Below are 26,206 nucleotides of genomic sequence, written 5' to 3' on the forward strand. Positions count from 1 at the left end.
AAATAATTTCTAATCCCCAGTTCTTTTTATTGTTTTTGTCTACATTGACTTTTTTGTATAGTTTTACTAATTTAGATAACTTAATTAAGGAAAAGTGCTTACTAAATTTGAAACAAATGTGATTGGAAACTAGATACGATTTTGACTGCCTTAGAATCCATTCTTGCTGCTGTTAACTTGAGGTAGGACTCAACATAGTTTTGATCTGCCAGATTTTTAAACGTCTATTAGTTTGTCTTCATTGAACTGTTTTTAGACCACGAGTTATGACCAAATTAGTTCACAGAAATTTATAAATGATATGTGGGATGTGGGTTTACTTGAAGTGTACATGTTAAACTATGTATTTTGAAAGACACGTTCAAGTTGTCAATTTGTTTTGCAAAGATTTAATAGCAGCAAATGAATTGGTAGAACTGAATGTTTTATAGTCTCATAATCTTCACTTATGAATAATGTCAGTAATAATCCTTTGAAATTAACAGGGTGTTTCTGGGAGGTTGTTTACTGAGTAGCAAAATCTGAAGTTAAGCAGCACACTGGGAGGAAAAAGTACCATATGACAACTGCTATAAGAACAAAGGCTGACAGTGATTTCTCCTTATGAGTTTTAAATCATCTCTGATCTCTTGAAATTGTTTTCTGTTCTTCTTCTATCTCCTGTGTTTACAATAATCTAAACTGCCACAATAAGATCACTGAAGTATTCAGGTAGTCATCATTTATAAGACATTCTGTATTAAAAGATAAGCCTTTACTCCTTTAAAGGTATCCCAACCAGCACATATGAATCAAAATAGTTTAAGTAGTAGAGCCTTTTATGCAAACATATCCTGTTGTGCTGCCTTGCTTTTTCATAAAGTGTGATGCTTTTTGTAGTTAGCGGTAGGAAGTCATGCTTTTTCAGGCTGATTCCACGGGAGTACGCTAGCCACAATTTGAAATTACGCTGCCTAGCTTAAATCTAAGCTGCAGCATGCTATAATTCTCTAATTTTCAAGTACTGTAAATGTACAGCTTTACCAGATGCTTGCTTGCTTGTTTTATTGTATTAACGTGAAATGACTTTGCAGCTAAGGAAGATTAGGACACTGAAACAACTTGCCAAGTGTTCCAGTTATTTGCAAGTATACGTCAGCATTATATCATTACAATTTCTTTTCCCGATAAAGGCCGTGTAATGCATTTTCTGCGACCGCCACAAATAAAAAATAATTATCTTTATATTTTTTCCCGTTTTCTGTAACTCCAGATCTCTTCTCTGGTTCGTGTAGCAGTATCACCCCGAGTGGTGAGGTCGGTTTTCCTGTACAGTCTCCCATGAGTTCAGGAGTGCAGCAGTTCTCTCGCTTCCATTCAAGTTTCCTTTTCGGAGAGGTCTAAAGATTGGGAAGGATTATGAATTCGCCATAGATCTTCTGTTTAAGCGGTTAATGCACGTTTTGTGCTTAAACCACTGCAAGATGTTGGGACCAAATCCTGGTGCCCCTGAAATCAACAGATATATTTATCTCTGATCTCAGACAGAGCAGGATTGTCCTTTAGGATCTGCTGAAGAACTGTGAGCGCAGAAGAGATTATGCTGTTCACATAGGAAACAGGGCATCCAGTGGTTCCTTGGTAACAAAATATTTCAAGTGCAGTTTGAAATATGTTAACTTCTATTTATTTTTGGCGGAGAGAAGCTAGTTCTGTGCGGCTCGTTGCTTAGGTTCAGAGGAATGTATAGACTTTGTAAAGCTGACCTGTAATTACTTGAGAATTTGATGAAACAATACGGGGATTGTTGTGGGAATGTCTCCAAATGTTAAAAGTCTGCTCTGCAAACTTTGTACCAGAGCCTTCTATGGGGAGACGAATCAATGTTGTTAGGAGATGGTGCTAGTGCATTCAGTTTGTTTACTTTGGTTTTCTATGTCTGCCTGCCTTCTCAGAAAACTTGCTTGGAGCCAGACTGTAGCAGCCCTCTCTCTGTCTTTTCATAATTGATCAGGGGATGACTGCCTTCCCTGAGGGTTAAGACGTGGCAACTTTTTCTGTTTGCTCAGCATCTCAATGCAGTAGTTCAAACATTGTTCACACCAGCTGGCAGTGTAATGCCATATGCACATCTTGTCAAAGCAACTGTTGTCATGGATACTAGAAACTATCTTAAAAACCAGCTCATTTGAGTCTAATCAAAATTGTACCTTTCTTTATCAGTTGAGAATCTTTATTATTTTAGGGAACATTGATCAAATGGCATTTATTGCAGTATATTCCATCTACAGTATGTTTTAATAACGTAGCTAGTAGTGTGATGTATTTTAAAGCTGTAACTGCTATTTATGGGGCTGATTTTTTAAGGGGGGGAAAAAGAGTTCTCCAGGTAGTTTCAGTGGAAATGTTTGGAATTGTGGTTTTTTCATTTCTTAATAAATACCACTTTATAACACTTGGCAGTTTAAAAATAATTTTAATGGTAAAAATAATTTAGATTTGCCTTCTTTGGGTAAGAGGAATGTTTGTTTACATTTCATATGTTTAACTGTATTTTGCTGAGTTGGAATGAAAACATAAAATAAATGAAAACATTTCTATTTTGATTGGGATACTGTCATCCCCGAGCCTGATCTGGTTGGTTGAGTAGTAATTTCTTTGTTCTCTGATTTTCCTAAGAATGCAAATGAAAACCACTCATTTTTATTTGGCATTAAAACTGCACTTTTTTTTTTTTTTTTTGTCAAAGGAGAGGTTTCTCCTTGAATTGTAAGTACAAAAAGTGTTTTTAATCTTCAATGAATATCCTTATTAATTCACTTTCAAGATAATCTGATGTTGATTTGTCAAATTTAATTACAGCTTCCGGTAACACTTGAAGTCTACTTGCTTTTGCTTCAAAATTGTAATATGAAAATGCAAATTGAATGATAATTTGCAAGGGAGTGGGCATTTTAGTTGAACACTCAAAGACAAGTTCCTTGTGGAAATGAGGCTATTGATGCAGTTTATGATTTTTCCTCTTCAAGCACTTCAAACAAATTAACTTTATTTCCTGCAGGATTTCATGTACATCCATAAATTCTAGTGAAGTCCTATATATGTACTTTCAGATGATTTTTTTTTATGTCTTAAGTAAAAAACAAACTCAAGTCTGAAATCTAGCAAATACAAATCAAATAGGAGGAGATTGCATTTGTTCAATTGGACTTTTACCTAACATTAGCAATGAGTAACTCATCTCTTTCTAGGAACTGGTGGAAATTATTTACTTTTTTTTTTTACTTTCAGGCACTCCAGGCAGCAAGGCAGCTGCTTTTACAGCAACAGACAAGTGGACTGAAATCTCCTAAGGGCAGTGATAAACAGAGACCACTGCAGGTTAGTAAAGTATCCTTGCTTTTGGGGCCTTACTCTCAGGGAAGAGCGCTGTGCTTGCTCACGCATGAGGTGGGGGGGTGGATGCCTGTGCTCTAATGCTCTGTACGTGCATCCTCACATACAGGAGGTTACAGGCTTGCATGCTGGTGACTTCTCGTTCGCAGAGAAAATTCACTGTAAGTTATGAAAGCTTTTTGTGGCTCTAGGTGCTTAAAAGGTCTAAGACTAAGTCTGAGTTCAGTAGCTATGGTCCAAATTAATTCTTTACAGACGTGTTGCAAAATCGGTATGTGATTTTTCTACGTACATGGATTAAACTGTAAAAATGTCTGTGTTAAGACTAAAACAGTATCCAGAAGTAAAAATACCTAAATAACTCATCCATACTATATCTAAGTGCCAAAGAGAGAAGTGTTCAGAAACAACCAACACAACTGCATGAAACTATGAAAGAGCTGCTTCTGCCATTTTAGAAAAACATACGTCATAGAGTTCCACACTGGGATGCTGTTGGGCTTCAGATTGTGTTTGGGTGAAGAGGACTTCTGTTATTAAATAATACTTTTAAATGCATTATCAGTAAAACTATATATAGCATTTTATTCTTGAAAAAATTTATCCGAGTGGGGGTTTTTTGAGGTTTTAGTTCATTTATTGCTAATTCAGAGTTCCGTATGAAATTGCATCCTGCTGACAAAACTGGTTCTCTCGTATATAGACCAAATATGAGCGTTTAACTGCTGAATTACAGTCTGTCGCAGACAAAAGATGTACATGAGAGATGATTTTATTTTGTTCAGGAAATAAAAAAGTGTAACTCCTACCATTCTCTTCCTCACATCTATTTTTCTGGATGAGCCATTATCCCCTTGGGACTTCCCCTGTTTTCTGATGGAATAGGGCGTTTTTATCTCAGTTTTAGTTTTTGTCATGCATAATGGAGGACCCCAGGCACCAGAATTTATCTTTTTCTCCACCAGTGAAATGTTGTGAAATTTGATCACTTGTGCAATTTTCGTATGTAATTCACATTGTCTCCTTTTCTTTGTGAAACTTCATGGATCAATGGTGGACACAGCAAACAGTTCCACATTCCACATCAGCTCTCTTCAAATACACTTTTAAAGTTGCATTTATTTGCTCAGAACCAAACAAGAACTTAGGAAAATTACTAAAGAAAATGGGAAAAAAGAAAACATCGTCAAGTTGGCATCCTGCCAGGCTGTAGTTATAGTCCAGTCCGGAGGTGTAAGAGTCCTGGGACCATCTCAACTTTCCTCTCTTGACCCTTGGCTTCGCTTTGTATTAAATATTTTCTAGGCTGAAGGCACGCAAGAAGACTAGTCATAAAGGCAGCAGCTTATGAACTACATAGGCTTTTTAAAGTTTTTAGGAGTGGAATTGGTGATCTTGAAGGGTTGAATCTCGGAGGTGATTGGTTTAATGAATACTGTGAAAGTAGTTTATTCTGCCAGCTCCTCATTCTGAAAGATAACATGGACTATACTAGGAGTGTACAAGGTCCATCTAGCCCTATATCCCGTGTCTAAACTGGCCAACAGCAGATGCTAAGGCAACAGGCGATAATAGTGATATTTTCCCAGTATATGTTTCCAAGTGAAGTTAGTTTACTTTAATCCTCCAACTTGCAAACTGGAGCAGTTCAGGAGCTGCTGACTCCTCTGCTCACATTCTCCACCCATTCGTAAGCCTTCTTTTCAAGGCTGAAGAGGTGTGGGGGTGCACTGTTTGTGGTAGGCATCGATGAAACGAGAGAAAACCATGTTTGGAGACAAAGACAGTCACACACATAACCCAGAGCATGGTGAGATGCGGAGAGGGAGTCTTGTGCTTTCCTGCTCCCAAAGCACTAACCGTGGCCTGAAGCCTTTTAAATGGCATGGGATGGTGTATTTTAGTGGCGTCCTGTATTTCATGTTTGCCAGGAAGAGTCAGCGCCTCATGAGTCACACTTGCGAGGCAGGAAGAAGAAAATAAAGCAAATAATTTTCTGTTCAGAATTGTTACATGCTTCCTAAAGCCAAGATTATTGCTCATGCTTTCAACTCTTCTTTCCATGATCAGTATGTACACAGTGCCTCTTATTAGCCTTGGACACTTTATTTGGTTCATTTTTAAATGAGAGGAAAATGGAATTTGCTCCCAGACTTTGGTTTATGTATCAAATACCGTGTAAATTCAGGTATGAGCACAAACTCCATTTTAATTTTCTTCTTTAGTGAAAAGGATGTATAATATAAAGGTTTTGAAAATGAGTCCTTGGAGCTTTTCTATTTCTGTCTTTTACTGTTACTAAAGAGCTGTTCATTGTTCATTATGTAGTGGAAATTCACATTTTGAGCATCGTGATGCCTGTTTGACCAAATACTGTAATATGGGTCATAAAATTGTACAGTATTATTATTTTATTATGCCAAATTTAACGGTAACTTTAGCCAAAATCTCCTAGCAGTAGGAATTGCTAAATGTGTACAAGCAGTGTGAGGTTTGTAAGACAAAAATACTTGTGCTTGTGTTCGTGCTAAAGGAAACAGACTTCTCCCAGTATTTTAAAATACTTTAATATCAGTGTATTTCTAATTTCCTCTAATTTCAGAGCAATTTACTAATCTGGCAAGTGGATATATGTTAGAACTGATTTATAAATCTAGTAAAACCTAATAAAACTTTTAAAACTAGCTCACACATCTGCAGGCAAATGTGGGTATTAGGTAAGCCGTGCCATTGCATCTCTCATGTGCTCCATATTTTGATGTAAACTATTCTGTTGTTCCACGTGCCAAAGAAGGAAAAAAATGGTATTAATTTTAGTAGCCATCTTTTCGTATTTGATGGATATTTGGGGGAAAGTAGCATATGGTGTTTTTATATATGTTCTCTCTGTTATTCCATAATGCGTCAAATATTTTAGTGACTTACAGCACCTACTAGCTAATCAGCAAGTTGAAAGCTTATTGAAGAAGCCTTGAAATATGTGTCCTCAACTTTGCAAAAACAGGGTGTTGGGTAAGTCGTCATGTTCCACTGTGCTTTACAGAGGGGATGGTTTTAGAGAACCGCTGGGATTTTCCTAGAAGAATTTAGGTGTCTTTTCTACCCTTCTCTTGAAAAACCTTTTTAAATTTACCGCTAGCTGTGTGATCTGTTGTAAAAGAGGAATGTTGTGTTGGCAAATGGTTTTGGTTTAGTTTTTAATGCAAAAGTTACCCTTATCTACTAGTTATCCTATATTTTCAGGGAGAGGAGGTTTATATTTAGATTGTGACTTAACAGAATACCTGCAAAAATTACAGTTTTAGATAGACTCTTATCTTGATCTGCTATTACTTTCTGATTTACATTTTTCTGGGTTTCAGACTGCAGATGGCATAACCATTAGCATGTCTTATGCAAAACAGAAGGAGAAAAACATCCCATCTGACAAGCTTGAGTACCAATTGTAGTAGTGATTTTACTTTCATGTATAGATATCCGAATAAATGTATTTGAAACATGTTTATATATGCCATTCATTACACTGATGCACCAATTGAATGGATCCAATCAGTACATACATTGATTAATGACATATTGCAGAATAGCTAAGGAGGGTTTGTGATGAGAATTGAGGATAATGTTAACCTGCCTATGATGAGATAATAGCGTTTACTTTCTTACTGTGCATCCTGGAAAACATACTGCAGTAGTAAGGTTAAGATTTCTGTAGTACTGGTTTTCGTTTCAGAATATTTTTCTTTTCTGGAGAAGCTGTGATTGTGGTAATCCATGGTGAAGCAAGCTGATTGCTTTCACAGATTTCACTCCCTATCACCACATTTCCATAGTAGGCATAACAGGGAAAATGTCACTTTGGCTCTTAGAACCTGTAGATCATTGTCCTGTGGCAGAAATTCACTGTCCTTATGGCCACTGAAAAACCTGGCTTCATCTAGCCTGCGTTTTAAAACTGGCAGCTTTATTATTCTTGTTACATTTACAATCATGAGCGAGACTTGCTGTTCTTCAAGAACTGTGCAGAGCACAGGCATAACCCAAAGGTAAATGCTGTCAATTTGCTGCCATTGGTGGGCGTTCGTGTACAGCATTGCAATTATTTCCCTTCCAGGTAGGCAAATCTCCATGCTTAGACTAATCTGTCCATGATACACATGCTGTTGTTGGCTGCATAGCATAGTGATTTGGACAGCTAGTTGTAATTTTATTTGTTTGCTCTAAGAGTTATGAAGAGCCTAGCTATTTCTGTTCCCTGTAATGTCTCTAAAGAAGTAGTTTATTTTCATAAAGTCAGACTTTGAACTTTATCTCGATTAGAGTAAGTAGACAATTATCTTCAATCCCGTAAGTTAATAAATCTACAGTGAATTGGTTAGTTGTTTTTTCTTTCATGCTAGGAGACTTGTTGTTTCAACATCAGTAGTAATGCATTCGGTATGAGGATGGCATGTCAGGAAATCATGACTCTTGGAATCAAAGGGTTAAGCTCAGTGTGTACCAAGCCTGTTGTATAAATATCATGCTGTATGGAGTGTTGAGTTGTTAAGGTAAGCTTTGTTTATTTAGCATGAGCACTTCACTGAAGTGTAATCATTTGATAAAATTTGGGAAAAGTAAGTATGCATTTAAGTTTAATTACTTAATGTTTATTGCATTAGTGCATAGTATCAGAAGAACCACTTTTAAAAAAGACATGCAAAATGCAAAAATTTAGCATGAAGAGATATTCATAGTCACTTTTAACCTACTCTCCTTGCTTTACTCTCTCCTAGTTTGGTCATCTCCCTTTGGATCTTCACACGGGTCTGAATTTAAAATTCATTGCACATAATAAATAAGCAAACATATCATTAATATTGTAACTTCTAGTTACTTTTTTAAACATACATAAGGAGCTGATGAGAGATAAGAAATTGGGAATGTGGGAAAAAAGAAGCAAAAACCACTGCTTTTAAATTATATCCTCTGACTTAACAGACACTGACTGCAACCGTGCATGCATAATGCCAGTAAAAAAATTCCCAGTTTAAAAACAGCAAAAAAAATGTTATGGCTGTAACGTTTTCTTTGCATTACATTCAACAAAAATAGAAACAAATCTAACTGGTCTAAAACTGTCTTTCCAAAAACTGTGTGGTACATATTTCTATTTATCTAATGCGTGCTGCTAAGCATAGGAAGTAGGAGGATTTTGTACATGCTAAAAAGCACTGATTTAGAAAGATGCAAATGCCTAATATATAGCATAAGAGGAGAGTAGTGATAAACAGTCTTTTTCCCTCTCGAGTATAATTCTGGAGGAAATCTGTGGCCTACATATAAGCAAACATTGAGGCTTGGGGTAAATTAAATTTGGAAGATAGCTGCTGGAAAATCATAAGTCCCATTTTCCCTTGTAAGTCTGTTAGGAGGAACATGCAGTTATCCTCTAAGGTGCAGAAATTTGCATCAGTGATACCCACTCTAAAGACAAGGATAACCTCAAGAGATGAAGAGAAGGCAAGAAGTTATTTTTAGGTAAGGTGTGGTGGGGAGGGAAAAGAAAAAGAGCTGTGTTCAAGCTTTCATGGTGTAGAAAACAGGAGTTCCATTTAAGGTAGAGGGATAAATGCAGTGATAAAGATAAAAAGCTGGACATATTTCATTGATTTACAGTGGAAGTGTCTGTATAACAAACTTGCTGGGAAGTCCTTATTTATATAGATACAGGTCTGCTCTAAAGGCTTATATCCTGTATTTGACAAACTCTTTTACTCGTGAAAACCCATCGTGTGCCATTTTGCTGTAACATGTTTCAGGAATAGATTTACTTTAAGTCACTTTTTACTCTTGAAAACTTCCAGTATTAAAAAATACATCTATAAAGAAAGTGGCACTAGTTAGTATGGTTTCCTTTTTAATTTAACCTAAATATCAGTCACCTTGAGGTATTATTATTGATAAAGCAGATGTCATTTTCAGGTACATAAAACATTACAGCTAACCTTATGCATGATCTTTGTAAAAGGTGGAAAAATGTTTACTAGCAGCCTTCTAATGGAAGTTATCACATAATGGCTTCATCCGTATCTAACTGAGAAGAAAAAAAAACTATCTGGTGCAGAGATCACATCTTTATCCTGAAAATATTGTTGCAATGTTAAAAAGTATTTTGGAGCAGAGGAAAGAAGTATTATGCAAGTTCTGTTTACAGGTTTTGAATATGCAGAATACTAATTAGGATTGCTATGTGATCGGGGATTTCAGGAGGCATTTTAATGTTAAACAAACGTCTGTGAAGCAATCTGATGTGTCGCTCCGTTACTGTGACTGTCGGGGAATTATTTGTCACCTACATCACTGTCACGCCTTTCCTTTCACCCTTCCTCTCGTGTTGATTCTGGTACTTCTAGAGGATTGGGAAGAGAGGGGAGAACACACATTCTGGTTCTTCACTCAGATTCAGAGAGACAAACCTTCGGGGATTGCTCCTAGGTCTTTTCACAGCAGCTGTCACATAGCAGACCAGCAGACCCATCTTTCCCTCATGGTGGAATCCTGTGCATAGGATGGACGGACTGGGTTTTCTATTCTGAACTATAGGAGTCTCCAAGCGCTACGGAGAAGTTTATTTGCCTTGCTCGAGCAGCTGGAAAGCTCTGTCCCCCTGCAAGCCCTCCCGGTGCAGCCAGCGTGCACGTTGACGATTGCTCCTCTTCGGGCTGCGTGAGTAGTGCCTCTGCGGTGCTGGGAGGTGTAGGTTTCCTTGAGCCACTTCTCCAGGCTCTTGCAACAGGTCGGATCAGCCTGATTCTCTTACCAGCTGGCTCATTGCCCAGAAAAGCTTGTGAAGAGCTGAGAGGGAATGTGTGAATGGTTCCCCACTCAGTGTGCGGCTCTATTAGAGGGTCTGCTCCCAGGCAGGGCCTTAATTATGCCAGTTTAGGATCGCACCACTCAAGCAAAGCTCTCCTGATACTCTTGAATTTGAAAAACACATTAGTGTACATTGATTTAGAAATTACCAAAGCAGGAAAAGCAACTGAACAAAATATTCTGTGAATGCTCTAGGTGGGTGTAGATTTTTCAAAATTGTTTCTAGCTAAATTACTATTAAGGAAAGTCTCTTTTTTCCAGAAGGTTTTTCATTTCATCAGGCAATTGTAAAAGTCAAGGAAATTTTCTACCAAAATCAAAGTTCTGTGACTAAATAATGAAGAATCTTCAGTCAATAGTAGCAAATGCAGCTTTCCACGTGAAAATCTAGTCCCTCTCCATAGCTGTTTGAGTCATTCTTTGCGCAGATTTCTTCCCATACGTTTTTTTTTCAGATTAACTTTACTTCATTAATTGAATACTTGTCTTGAAATTTGCTAGTAGATAGACATTATTTTGTAGTTTGTGTGTTAGTTGTCCAGTTGCTTTACCAAGCAGGGGGACTTTACTGGGAGCATGGGGAGCAGGCTAGTCAGGAATCTGAATGTATGCCAAGATCAACACAGGTGTTAATTTCAGTTTACCTTCACTTGGACTGTATACATGTAAAATTGAGTTTAAAACTGTTAAAATTATCCAGATGATCATGCATAAATAATACACAGTAATGCTACAGAAAAAAAAGCTTGTGAACATGTGTGCTGCTGAAAAGCAATCACACTGCGGAGTGGAAAAGCACATCAGCCCATCCTGTTTGGGAAGGGGGTTGTCCAGCAATTGCCACTTCGATGTTCTAGGTCTTTTTATGCCTTCTTATGCTTCTAGTATAATTTTCTTGAGACAGACAGATGAGGGTGTTATGAAGTAGAATTAATGGTGAAAAATTTACTAAACACTACTTCAGTGCTTTACTACTTGATTATGTGAAGCTTTGAAAAGCAATTGTACAATAATATGTACAAAGGAAACTGTATGGTGTGCCAACAACATCAATATGCTTCAAGGATCCTACCAAGAACCTGAAGTATAAATGAAAAATGAGATTTTCCCCTAAGTGTTCACACATCCATTTATTCAAGAAATATACTTTCAGATGGATAGAAAAGGTAGCCTACACACGACTGAGGAAAACCAATACAGTAACCCAACATGTCAGAAAAAAATACCAAAATCAACTCTGTGCTTGTAGAAGTCTTTTCCAAATTGATGCAGCTGTAATTTAGTACACAGATAGCTAGGGGCGTGACGCTTAAGAATAATCAGATTACCAAATTAAAGAAAACTATTTCCCAATACAAGATCATGGTGTGCTGTGAAGTCATACGCAAACAGTGTTTGTTGCCCTTTTAAGAACAGTTTAGGATATCATGGAAAACCTCAGTTTGAGGGCATAGGCTCTGAAGTGGAAATAACGCAAATTCAGAGGCGAGTGGTGATTGATGTTTGCATATACAAAAAAATATCTCTTGATTAGAAAGGATTGAACCAATATTCTGGGCGAGGAAGAGAAAATGCCTAACTGCAAGCCTGCCATAACAACAGGGGGCATGCATTTCACCCATGGAAAAGAAAAGAGGACAGGGTTCATAAGAGGGCTGAGCTGTTGTACAAGATGGATATCTTTCAGGAATGTACTTTAGAAAGTAAATTCTAATAAAGTTTGGAAAGTACAGCAAAGAACAAGGGCGTGTGTTTAAGAACTTAGAAAAATTTCTTCCTTAAGCTTATGTCCATCACTTAAAATGAAAACGGAAGAGAAAAGCTCAGTGTATTGGTTGCTGTATGACTGTGAACAACCAGTGATGTAACAGATGAGAAAAAAGAACACGCAATCCTAAATGAATTTCAAAAGGTGTTTCTGATAAAAATAGGGAGATATTAATGCCATTTCAAAAGGTATCTTTGAGACCTCATCTGGAATAGTGGAGATATGCAATCCACCTAATTTCTGGTGCCTTATTAGTATATTAGAAATGTACTCCATATAGCTTCTGTTGAAAGATTCAGGGTTCTAGTATGGATGCCCGGAGTTTCCATGGAGTGAAGGCATCCCACCGTTTTGACTATTGCTGATAGCTTAGCACATTTGCTTTATGCCTACGGTGAGGTTGTGTAAATTCTATATACATTTTTATGATACACAAGTCCAAGAAGGTTTCATTCAGACTAGGTGCATAGGCTGAAAGGTTGTGATTCCTCTATGCAATTCGGGTCAAGAAGCAAACTTTTATACTTCTTAAGAACAGTTTTAACTATGGTAGCATGTAGCTAAGCTAAACATGAATGAACTGTGGAAAAAAAAGCTTTTCACTATGCAGAGAAAAGAGTTTCTGGAACACTGTTCTAGTAGAAGTAGTGGAAGCAAGAGCCACCTCTCCCACACACTGCTTACTTAAAGATAAAGCTTGACCACCTTTGAAAAGGACTTACATGACATGAATTACAATAATAAAAATATTAAAAACTCAATAATTCTCTTCTAGTCCTGTAGTATTGTGGCATTTTTTTGTTGTTGCTGTTTTTTTAAAAAAGGTAAGGAGTCATTGAAGCCAATAGCAGAATTCTAAGGAACAGAATAGTGTGCCGATTTTTCACTAGGTCCGTTAAACCGTATCAACAGATTCATTTTAAAAGGATTTTAATGCTGCCTTAAAATTATAGCATGCACATGAAATGCCTTAAAGGACATGACAGTTGATTATTTTTTCAAAAGTCAACTTTATTTTCTGTATATTTATGGCCTGTTTCATGAACAGAAAGCACTGAAGATTAGATAATAACTGGCATTTAGTAAAATACAGATGACATCCTAAATTCACAATATTTCATCTATTTAAATTCACTTTCAGTATATGACCATTTTGGATACTTTAATTCTCACTTGTTAGATTACAAAGAAAGATAGTGATTTCTATGAGCATAGTCTAAGTAGCTGTAGCTTTCACATCATTTTATATAGTCTGGATTTTTTCAAGCTATAAGATACAAAAATGTATTCACTTCATAATTATCAGTAAGACAGAAGAAATACCACTGAATTCATAAATATGGACATTTTTAATTGGAAGGCATTCATTCTAAAATGATTTTGCTTTTCTCGGCAATAAATACACTGAAACAAGAGGCAGAATTTATTTTTAAAAAACCCAAACCAACATTTTTAAATATCTTTTCTTCCAAAAATACCCACTTTCATAATGGTTTAGAGTATTTATAGTGTTGAGGTGATTGTCTCACGGTGCCTGAAAATAAAGCGAATTGGTCTAACAGCCCACTTATGAGATCATTATTATTGCAACCATTTTAGGGCCTCGCATATAATATGACCCAATAAGTCTCAGAGCCAAGATTAAGAGAGGGGGCTCTTTTCCACATTGAGAAAAGTCATACTAATTTAGCATCTTGCAAAATAGTTTAGTCTAGGAAAATGTTTGTTTTGGGTGGGGAATACTTGTATAAAGTTTTTGAGTGAGTATTTAATCACTGTAATTTGACTGGGTGGTACAGTTTGTATTGTAATACTCCAACCATACCTCTAGAAACAAATAATTATGACTTTGTGTATGATTCTTTAGAATATTTATAGTTAACAAATGTAAGTGCTATTGCATAAGCCTTAATCTTTGTAATTAATGATGTCCTAAAATACATCCAGAGATAATATTGTATCAACAGCTGTTAAGACTGATTTCCTAACCCTCTTGGGCTTCGGTAACATTGTCAAGGTAAATTGAAATAGTAAAACCTGACAATTGTGTATAGTGCTTGGACTGTTGATATAAAATATTTATCAGATTTCTTTTTATATATTGGATCTTTTTATTTTTTTGACTATAAGTATAGTAAGAGAGAAGTTACTAGAAGGACTTTTGGAAAGGCTTGACTACAGTAATGGTATCATCTTTAAAATAAATTCTAGTGCAATGAAGACCCACAAAAAATATTTGAGAATGCTTTTATTATGTGTGGAATCGCTTAGCTTTTTTAAGTGAAAACCCTAAATAAATTTAGTTATAGTAGAATTGGACCTCTTCTTTTAGTTAAGGTAGGAGCTAATGTATCAGAGAAGTTGATGCACCACATCATTTACACAGAAATTATTTCTCAATTAAACCTCTGTGAATGTCAAAGAGTTTAGGAGGAACTCGTAAACAGAATCCTATTTCAGGGAAGAATCCTTGTTATTTAAGTCACTTTTTTCCCCTGTGAAACTGCCAACAGGCATTCTAAAAAGGTTTTGAAAACCTTTGTTTTACCTGGCAGATCATTTTATATTTTCCTTGTTTTTTCCTTGGAGAGTAAACATCATTAGCATACAGCCTGTAGAATGGTGCAACAAAAGTGGTACAAGAAGTTGTTCTTCCTATTTTAGCTCTGGGAGATTTAGTCTTGTGATTTTCATTTCATTACATACCAACTTTGTTAGTGTTATTATTAATTATTAATTTAAAATGTGATTTACATAAGAAGGGTATCCTTTATAGAATCATAATTAGCATGCTTTCTCTCTTAGAGAAAAAAAAATGAACTGTTGTTTTTGACAAATACTGGTCTAGACACTTGGCTTGACTAGCAGTCCATGATCAAAACTGTTATTTTTAAACTTAAAATGCCTTAGATTACATCCTCAGTATTGATCTCATTGTTAGGATGAAACTTTTATTTTTCGTACTTCTAATATTTTATTATTCTTACTATTGTAGTTATGAAAGCTTTGTGTTAGAGATTTGGGTCTTCTTGTATTAATAACTGTACAAAATTTTAATGTGAATCAGATTTCCAGAGAGCGTACAGTGCATTCTGGCAACACTAGCAGAGTGCAAGAAGGGAAAAAGAACTGCAGAGACACACAGAGACATGCATCATTGACATACCCATTGAAGTGGGACTGAACAGCAGGCAGCAAGTTTATACTCATACATCTTTGAGTGTATTTCATGCCCAACTGTGTGAGCACAAGGTATAGGTATACATTATTTACACTTTTCAGGGAATACCAAAATCCATTGGCTCAAGTTTTTAATAATATTGGGTAAAGGAGAAGGAGATATGATCCGTACAGATCCCAAGACATCTCTGCTCTTTCATCATCCCTCCAGCTCTTCTAGTTCATCTTTTGTGTTTTATGGCTGCAGAGTTGCCTCTTAGCTACAGTTACAAGTGCTGAGGGTTCACAGGATCTAATTGTTCCCTTGCAGTTCGAGGAGTAAAAGCCATGAAATTAAGCTAAAAGGGTGATGTAGGTCTTCAAGTAATATATAGCCAAGCTCTGGAACAGATCTGTGCTGCAAGATGTTATGGATGCTAAATATTTAAGTTGGCTCAAAAATCTAGTGAACAAATTAATGGAAGAAAAATCCATCCATAGAAAATACAAATTGCTCATTTTCGTAGTCTCTAAAGCCCAAAATGCTGGGATGTGGGGAGTGGCCTGGGAAAGCATCACTACGTCCATACACCACAGTGCTCATTTACTCTTCTCTGGGCACTGAGTTTGAGCACTGTTAGAGGTAGCCCAGCAGGCTAAATGATCATTTGCTCTAATTCAGTGTGTCATTCTTCTGTCTTTCCAAGCAAGATCTGGAAAACAACATATTTTCCTTCTGAAGACTCACTTTTGGCCATTCAAGGGAACTTGACTTTCCTCTAAAAAAAGACTGCTTCTACCAGCAAACTTCAAAGTTTACAAATCATAGTCCATTGGACTTCTCACAGCTGTTTCTAGTCATGTTTTGAAGAAGAAAACCTCTACAAATATCTAACCTTTCCCAGCCCAACCTCTTAAGGAACACTTCTCTTTGTGACACAGCGCTGACGCCAGGATGATATAGTATGCAGTTTGCTAGCCATAATTACTCTGCATGCTGGAAAGATTGGATTAATCTGATTAAGCTCAAGGAAAATAGTTGGGTCCTCAAGCAATTTCAAGCTACCTAGCCACTTTCTAACACCACAGTGTCAATCAGATGGTCGACGTGTTGTGATTCGAAAGGGATCCAAAAGGGACCTTCCAAAAGGGAGAGGACGTACCTGAGTTGCATTGGGAGCAGCTGTCTGGCTCTTCCATGAGTTTGTAGCTACGTTATTACTTTGACCATGCAGGCAATGAAGGCCAGATCTTTAGATTCCTGTTCCTAGATACAAGACTGCATTGTCTCTCCCATTATATGGGAAAAGGATATTCCAAATTTTATGTCTTTGGTTCCCATTCAAATAAGCCACAGTCAATAAAAAGGAGAAAAAGAAAGTGTGGTGACCTTCTGTAAAAGTGAGGAGAGCATTTAAAAAAAACTCAACACAATTTTTAAAGTTGTCTTTCTATCCCCCTCTTCCTTTGATAAGAGCGTGTATCATTGTGAAAAAATACGAAGGGAACTGAAGACCTCATCAGGAAGCATGGCTGCTTTTATAACTCCAGTGCAAAAGTGTGCGTACGCAAACTCCACAGCAATTGCTTTGAAGAATTTTCTGAGTTTTAAAATAACAGTACAACTTTGCATTTGGAATGAGGATGTGCAAGCAAATTGATATATGTATCATGTTTTTTAATCTAACATTCAAAGATTCTCGATATGTTATCCAGCATGTTATCCAGCTTCTGCATGTTATTATAATGGTAGAATTAGTTTTAAATAAATTTTATGAGATCTTTGTCTCTTATTTTTTATTTGTTCTTTGGCAGAATCTTGGTTTCCAGTAATGTTTAACATTAGGAGGTGGTTTTGTTCCAAAACCAGGTATTATGGCTGTACAAACCCTGGTTTAATGTGCATGAGCTATTTAACTTTGTTCTTTCTTATTTTTTTCTGTAAGTGTATGTTTAATTGTTTTGCACAGTATCGAGAGGTATAAATATTAGTTGAAATGTCTGTCTGGTTGGATAGGACTCCAACAAGCAGTGGATGCTTGCACTTCCTTCTGCTACATCAGCACAGAGAGTTTGTGAGTCACTTGACTCCACTTTGGGGATGTTTCTTGGTGTGCTTTATACCATGCTCTGTATTTATACCGTGATGCAGTATCTCATCCAGTCAACCTATAAAATACTGTTAAAATGCAGAATTTGTTTTATTTATTTTTAGCCTGGAGAAGCTAAATTTTTGGTCGAGAATGGAATAGGAAGAAATTTCCCAGTCCAGAATCCTGCTAAGTCACCTACTAGGAAGTACCAGACATCTATATCAAAATAAATGATTCCCAGCAGTTATGTGATGTGGCCTCTGCTTCACAATGTAGAATGTCTCTCTTTTACAAAATCTTGGTTTTTGTAGTAGAAGAAAATGATAGATTACAATTAAGTTAAATACACACACTTTTAATATAGAAAATTCTCAAAATCATTTGGCTAAGTCTTTGCCCATTTTCCTTTCTGATGACAGCTTACAGTGGGCCTACATCATGTCCAGGCTGGTTGTCATTTTTCTCTGCTGCAGTTCCTGATTTTGCTGACAGTTAAGATCCCCACTTGTTTGTGCTGTTAGGCAAGAACTGGAAAAGCAGTGTCAACTCTGGTTGATGTGACAGCTTCAGGCTGATGCCATGCTCTTTGCTACACTGAAAGAATCATCGGAAAGTACAACATTATCTCTATTTTCTCTTTTATATAAAAACTTTTATACGCTTTTTGGTAGCCACCAGAGGAGCTGGTATTCCATGTGACAAAGCTACTGGGACTGGGCAACAATTCAGTGTCAGAATAGCTGTGGGATTGTTCAAACCTGGCCCTCCAGTTTATAACTGGACTTTATTTCGGTGATAACCATTTTAGGTGTACCACAGTATTTGATCATGGGTCCCAGGCCAAAAGGGTACCCAATCCTAAATCTTTGTTCTGCAGCACAGAAGAGTCTCCTCTGCTTTTAGTAAAACCGTCAGTTTAAAGGTTGTTGACAACACCCTAGATAGCACACAGGCTCTGCAATGGGTTGTTATTTTTCTTGTGGAGGCTATGGGAAGAAGAGCCATGGGTTCCATGTTTGTGCTTCTGATTATTCACTGAATATGAATTTAGCATTAGCATTAGTATTTAGCATTTTGCATTTGGCATTATCCTTCACAATCATCACTGTATCAGGCATATATGATGTATTCAGTTATTTCCCACGTGTGCTGCTTTTCCCTCATCTTTCTCTCGGTTTGAATGAGGTTATCGTTACAGAGTGGGGTCTAATGACAGTCAGAATGCATAGGAAGAGAGTCAATGTATTAAATTACTCAATTATTTCTTGTTTGTATATCAAAAAAGGAGCAGCATACATGTAGGAAGAATGTTTCATTAGTGTGAACTGGCATTTTGAATTATCAGTCAACTGTTGTTGTTCTTTTTGTGCTGCTGGTAGAAAACATGGAGTTTTCTAAAAAGTAGAAAGCACTGAATTTGAAAGAATAAACTGGTGACCATTCAGTCTTATTTTGCTAAGAGAGTAAGAATTTCACTGGCAGACTTTTGTTTTACTGTGTGTTGACTGCACATATTTTTAATGTGCTTCACAGGAGGTGTATCTAGAGCAATAAGCTGTAAAATGTCGAGTTTCTATGCGTTGTTTATCTATGAAATGCTCATTGTTAGCGGAAACAGAGTAACAAAAACTAAAAAGAAAAAAAGCATTTTAGCCTCTATATGTTATCTCTGATGAATATAAATTGTCCAACCCAAAAGCTTTTTTTTATGGGTTCATGTAAATTCAAAACAAACATGCAAAGAGAGCGAAACAAAAACTTGATGAGATGGGTTAGTATGTTTACGTGACTTGGTGGCATATTCAGATTATGTGGTGTGATTTGTTCTGCAGCTGCTTCAAATTAAGAACAGGTGTAGAAGGCAGATTATGCAAATACTCATATTAATGTAATTGTCAAATTGGTGTGTTTATCATTGTGCCTTTAAAAACTAGACCATACTCTTATTTTACATGTAAATTAGCTTTATTCTTGAGAGCTGTTATTGGATAATGAGCTTATAAATGAGAAATTTCTAGCATATGGTGAACATTTCTAAAATGTGACATTTTCTTGTGTAGCAATCTATTTTATATATATTGTATAAACATAATCTGCTTTGTCTTCTTTAGAAAAATATAGCTATGATGCAGTTTGAAAATCTAGCTCGTTGGACTAATGAACTCGTATTTCTTTCATTTGTCTTTTTGAGTTCATCTAACCCTTTAGTAGCACAAATTTTGATGTCCTTCAGCTGTTTACTGTATATTTACAAACCTTCATAGACTTTATGCCTGGTTTGCTTTAAATCTTGAAGAAGTACACATTGGAGGGAAAATGCGTTTGTTTAAAATTGATTCTTTACTTTCTAAGACATACTCTATTTAAACAATCATAAACTGGGTATCCGAGTTAAATATATATTTTTCAACATTGTTTACCTGGTGTTGCTAGTATGCATAGACATATTAATGATTGGCTGAGCTTTGTGATAGTTTTAGATCAGAGAGATTTGGTATCAAAGGATGTCCAAAATTAAAAAATGATGGGAACTTTTTATTTTCTTCAATTCTAAAAGTGATTTATTAATATGGACCTCGTTAACAAAAGTTGCCCAGTATAAAAAATCGCAGAGCACTGCGATTCTATGTTTTAGTGCCTTTTCTTACTTACATCATTTGCACATGACCTTGATTAATAATAATTTAAAATCTGTTAAAAGAAAATACTAGATAGTAGCTTTTTATACATATATGTATGTATGCATATACGGCCCGATTTTATATATGCTGTCGATGAGGCAGGTTGAATATTTGAAACTGAGCTTTATGCACTGTGTGGGATGCTTTGTGCTGGGAATCTGGGCCAAACAGCTGAGAAAATCTCTGCTGCTCAGGAGGCAGAAGCTGAGGGCAGTGGCTGCCAACAGCTGGCTACAGGGCAAACAAGATTAGAACAAGGTCTTTCTGCTTTTCTGCTTCTTGTGGCCATGGCACAGGTGGACTGTACTATTTATTTTCAAGAAGAAAAAGAAAATCCTGTTTTGCTTTTGGATACGTTCCAGGAAAGAAGCAAAAACTATAGTTATTGGGCTTGGTGTAGCACCCAGCAGCATCGAATTTCTTCCTGTTCTTTATCCTGAAAACTCAACGGGTAACTCCATGAGAACAACCTAAAAGGCGTGAGCAAGAGGTTTAAAGAAGACAGCTATTAATTCATTAGAGTTATTTCTCTAAATCACTCTTCAAAAAGAAACAGAGAGAGAACAACTTCATTTTTAAGAGGTAGCTTCATCCTTTAGCAAATTATTTAAGATTGTATTGATTCTTCGGTGCTTATCTTAACTGGTGTTTGCTTTACAGCCTCTTAGCTACCTATAAAATCTTTCATTCAGTTATTAGCACACTCTTAATGGAATGAAAACTGTTTAAGAAAGAAAAGAGTGGCAGGAACTTCATGATGTCAGTTGAAGATGATAAAGCTTTTCTTTAGGGTTAGCCTGACACTATCACTTTACAGTACAACCATCAACCAGATAAAACGGCAATCTCTTTTTCTAATCAATTTTAATTATATGCATCACTTCAGTAGGATGTTATTGTGGGGTTAATTATCTTTGCATTTAGAAAAGTTTTTGCTTCCACTTGACTAGTTGTTTTTGGAGATGTTTGCAAGCAGAAATGTCAGTCAAAGCTATACAATATAGGTACCTTCCAGTACCATTTAGAACTCACTCTAGTAATGCTTTCTATGTCAAATAAATTAGATGCAACATGGACATTGTTACACAAAGAAGGTGCATGTATTGGAGAACTGTGTGATTCCATCACCTTCCTAACAGTGCTTTAAAACGGCTAGGAATCTAGCCCAAGCTATCTTGGCTCTATTAAATTTCTCACAGACATCTATGGGAAGTATTTTGAGGCTAGGGAAAAAAAAAGGCCTGAAAAATGAGCAAATAAGAGCAAATAAAAAGACAAAAAAATGCCTTCCAGTCACACTTATCACTGATCCCTTTTTAACACTTTTTGTACTGTGTAATTGACACTTACGTGCAGTTACTTCTTAATTTTTTTGTAATTATTTTGGACTAGTAATTACTTTTACATTATTTTGTTAAGTGTATGGCTCTTCTGACCACAAGCTTTGGAATATAATTAAGGAATTTGAACAGATGAGTTTGTAATAAGCCTTTTTGAGTTATTCATGGAATAAGAGAATATTTTGCTCCAATGCCTTGATCTTCTTCCACAGGATGTTCCAGAGGTGGATGGATTACAGCTGTATATATGCCTTTGCACTCTAGTTTTGTTGCCTAACCTTCTGGGAGCAAGCCTGAATAACCAACCTCACTTCTGCTATTATAGGGGGAGTTAATTTGGTTATTAAAATAGGACAGGCAGAATTCTTGCATATTTGTGTCCCCATTTCTCTCTATAAGGCAGCTGTGAACTTGATGTTAAATATATTGATTTCAAATAAAAGGATTTTTTTAAACTTCAAATAAATATAAAAAAACAAAACAAAACAAAACCAAACCAACAAAAACAACTACTTCAGTGGTGTTTATTATCTTTAATATATACACATTTAAAGACAGCATTTGTATGTGGAGTACCAGCAATTTCCTGGGCCATGCAGAAAATCAGTAACAGTAATAGGACTGGATCTGAGCATGCTTGCATCTCATTTATACCATAGTAGTCCCCCAAGTCAGGACAGTTGCTGTTCACATGCACAGGCCATGATGTATGTTTTCTCTTGGATAGAAATTCTGGTTTGGGGAGTGGAGGAGGTTTTGCTTTTTGAGATTGACATTAGCTGGGGATAGGGCATAAATTGAGGTGCACAGACACTGGTAGTTGCATCAGTTTTTCTATTAACATTTAATTAATCTTGCTCACACACACAGAATTAAATCAGTCACTGAGTTGGAGTCAGGAAGAATCTGATGTCCAGCTTAGACTGGCAAGGGTGCTTTGGGGTCTTGTGTTCTCTTCTGCAGTTGAAAATAGTCCACCCACTCATGTAACCTATAAATACTACTAACTACTAAACAGATGCTCTGATATTGCTGAGAGTAACCTCTAGCAAAAGAGACATTAATAACTCGTTTGATTACTCTTGCCCTCTTCTTGTAGTGTATTGTAGCTGTGGTCCTCAATGATAGTCTATCAGTTGTAATAGTGTCTTAGGAAATGTGAAATGGACATTTTATGGACCCTTCTGCAGTATAGCTTTATTGTCTTGAATTAGGGAACTAGACCCCGCAACAGCATTGATGTAACATTCCTGAAGGGGAATTAAATTTTGAATGCTTGAAAAATGAACTGTAGGCATATATAATTGATGAAAATTACAACAAAAGATTTAAAGTCAGACAACTTATTATATACTTTTTATTGAGCAGTCATTATGCCTTATGGAAGTCTACTGATTATAGGATGTGCAGCGTGCATTCATATCTATAGATACATATGAACAGATTTTATTTCTTTCTGGAATGACAACATAGGTGTTATCACTTTCCTTAGTGTTTATTTTCTTTAGCAACTCAGAAAATAAGATTAATGATTTTGTTTATGTGGGAGATGCTGTTTTCATTCAGGTCAAGGCTTTTCCTGTGCCTATATTCAGTTAAGATCTCCACTTTGTGTCTTATTAAGGGGTCACTATCTTGTAATCCTTTTATCTTCTTGTGATGGAGTTATTTGCATTGCTACTCTTTCTCAATAAAGGAGAAAAAAAATATTAAAAAAGCAATCTGTGTCTGCCAAACCTCAGGCCACTGTCACCCCAGGCGTTAGTCAGCAAAATAGCTTGTATAGGAAACGACTGTTGTCCATCTTCTCTTCTCTGCTCAACAGCAGGAGCTCTAAATCAAGAAATTTGAAATTGTTATTACAAATCAGTGTGCTATGCAACGTTGTCTACAATTCACTGGCTAAGCTGAACCATCTATTGTGTTACCTTGTAAAGGATATGGTTGATGTTACAGTACAAAATGTTGCTATTTCGGGAACTTCAAAGTTGTACGTAGAATCACAGATTTGTTCTTTAAAACGTACTTTCTCTAAAGAAAGCATGTTTCTTTATTCCCTTTTTTTTCCATTCAAAAGTCTAATTTTAGGGCCAGACTTTCAGTTGAGTTGAGCACCCAGGACTCCATTGACGTCAGCGTAAGCTGCAGCAGCTCAACACCTCTACAAATAAAACTCTTAAATTCAGAGCTTCAAACTAGTCTAAACAAAAGCTATTTTTCTGCATAGACTTAATCAGATTTTGTTCTTACTTATCAGGCGTTATTTGTCTTTCCTTAGATGAGCAACTAAGATTTTTTTTTCCTTTTTTTTTTCCTTTATGTTGTATACTGTGAATTAAGTAACAATTTTTGAAGAGGCCGGTGGATACTTTGCCAAATCGCTCTAAAATTGTATGGCGTGTTTTGATTTTAACCAAAGTTACAGCTGTAGAGCTGTAAAGCAGTCAGTTTCCTTTATTATGACTAGTTCTACAACTTGTACTGTTTTAAATTGCCTGCAATTAGCATATTTCAACCTTATTTTTAGGTTTAAATTGCAGTGTGAGAATGTACTCTCCTCTTAGCTAATTAGTGCTATCAAGGAACAGTAGGTTACCTCATTAGTACCATGTGCATTTAATTAAAGAAGAGAAAATTGGAGTTAACCTCATAGTTAATATTTTCACAGAGTGCTACAATGCCAACACCTTCAATTGGAGTCACACCCCTGTGTATCTAATTATTCACTGGTGCCAAATAAGGTTAGCAAGGATACCACCATACTGTTGACAAAATAATTTAGATGGAAATCTGTTTGCTGGTTTCTGATGTGAATTTCCAGTTAGAACAGATTATTTTTATTTGAATACTTTAGAGTCACAGGATATTTTTATCATCTTCCTACCCTCTCTTTTATGTTCCCACCCAAACCTAGGAAAGGCCAAGAACGCATGAGGCACTTAATCTCAGGCGAGCGGTCTGTGATCCTCATCCTTACCTGGCAGGTGTCGTAGCAATCTGGATATAACCATTTTATTTTGGCTACCAGTATTGTTGAAGCCAGTACCGCTATATTGTACCAATGGAAAGAATTATACACAAACAGGTCCAGAGTACAGGTACCTTCCCTTTGTAAATGTGCTCAGAATTTCTTATGGCTCGCTTTGCTTTAGAATTTTCTTTTCCACCATGCATGGGGAAAGTGGGAGAATGCTGCTTCATATACTTCTAGAGGGCATGATCTAATATAGAGATAAGCGCCTTCAGCTCCTTCAGGTTTCAGTGAAGTTGATTGTGATTGTTGTTTCCAATCTAGGCACTGCAATTTGTGTCTATTTACCTACAGAACAGTATTTTTTTTAATATATAGCATACTTAAAAGAAAAAAAAAAGGAAACTATTTTTTTGTCATTAATCTATGATATTGGTGGTCAAGCCTACAGTTTCCAGTCTGTAATAACATGAGGTAAATCTCTGTATATGAGTTTTGTATTTCAGTTTTGTATTAGAACAGCAGCATGGTGCATTGGATGCCCAGAACCCAATTTGCTCACAGCATCCGTGTAGTGTTGATTTTACAAGCTCTTGAGATATACTTAATTTCAAACATATGAATATTCCCATTACTGATGTAAAAGGGACTTAAGTTTATGTCCTGGAATGTTTTGTCAAGTAAAAGTAATCTTATTTTTCGCTTAGCTTGTCTAGAGCTGAACGGCTCAGCACTCACAGAGTCAGGTACTCTCTAAGTGAATTTATTTTCTGAATTTTGTTGGCCAGTGCTATTAATAAGACAAATAATTTTGAACAAGCCATCTATAATCTTTGTGGCTCAGTTTTCCCATCTGTAAAATGGAAATGCCAATACTTCATGCATGAAGGTGATTTAAGTGCAAATTAATTACTTTTTGTGCAATACTTGAGTACAATACCGCTTTGTACCAGAGTATTTTGGTGCCAGATCAACTTTGCATGAAGTATACTTAATGATTAGATCTGTGGGATCATAATTGAATCCTTGAAGGGGGGGGGGGGTAATTTATTTACAGAAATCTTCATGCTAAATCAAGTACTTTCTTGTCTGTTCTTTTAGGTTACTTTGCTCAGGTGCTTACATTGGCATATGGGTGCTTTAAATAGTCACTTTACAAGCTTACTTATAACCAACCACTTTGACATTTAGCACTACTGTTCAAATGAAAATAACGGCTGACCTTTTTAAGTTTGGGGTTTTTTTACATTGAAGTAGAAAAGACGCTCTTCAAACATTGTGCAATTCCCATATTAGCTTTACAAATTGCTGATCCTTCAGGATCTACAGTAAGTTGAAAGGAATCCACTGGATTGAATGGCAGGGTGGAACTCTGAAGTCAGTCAGTTTGACAGTTGGATAAAATTTCCATGTGAAAATAACTGACCTCAGTATTCACTTACCTAACTAGTACTTGTGTTTTATATATAGCTGCTAGAAAAATGTTGAATTATAAAATAGACCCATTTATCATTTTTTTCTTGTCTAAATAGAAGTGGGTTGTTGGGTTTTTTTTTTATACGATACCCCCTCTAACTGTAAAGGTGCATTTGAAAACAAATCAAGCAACTTTGTTTTCTAAGTTAGGACCTGTAAGGGAGACTTCAGGTTACAAAAGAGGGAAAAAAAATGTAGAAATAAAAAAAGAATGAGTTTTCAGTCCTCCATATGTGTTTGAAGAAAACTATGTGAGAACGTGCAATCTGTGCAAGTCTGTGGTCTGACTTCAACCTTTTTTTATGTGTAATGTGATGTGAAATAGGGACTGGTTTCATTTGTGCTGGAGAAAAACTACAGCTCAAATTACAGCCCTTGGTGGTATCATCATCACCTCTTTGAAAGATCTCACCCAGCTCTATCAAGAATAACCAGGTAATAAAGACAAGGTCTACATCGTGAGTAGTCAATGACTTGGGTTGGTTTTG

The 26,206-nt window shown here is 36.3% G+C and overlaps 1 protein-coding gene across 4 annotated transcripts in view; it reads left to right on the plus strand.

Annotated features, from left to right (window-relative positions):
* Window positions 1-26,206, plus strand: part of FOXP2 (forkhead box P2) — a 433,685-nt gene that overhangs the window by 304,017 nt on the left and 103,462 nt on the right. For all 4 annotated transcript variants that reach the window (XM_075059023.1, XM_075059020.1, XM_075059022.1 and 1 more), the window contains exon 5: window positions 3,271-3,360. In XM_075059023.1, coding sequence (XP_074915124.1) covers window positions 3,271-3,360 — 90 coding nt within the window. The remainder of the gene's footprint in view (window positions 1-3,270; window positions 3,361-26,206) is intronic.

This window comes from Buteo buteo, chromosome 28 (assembly GCF_964188355.1).
Source record: "Buteo buteo chromosome 28, bButBut1.hap1.1, whole genome shotgun sequence".
Taxonomy (NCBI): domain Eukaryota; kingdom Metazoa; phylum Chordata; class Aves; order Accipitriformes; family Accipitridae; genus Buteo; species Buteo buteo.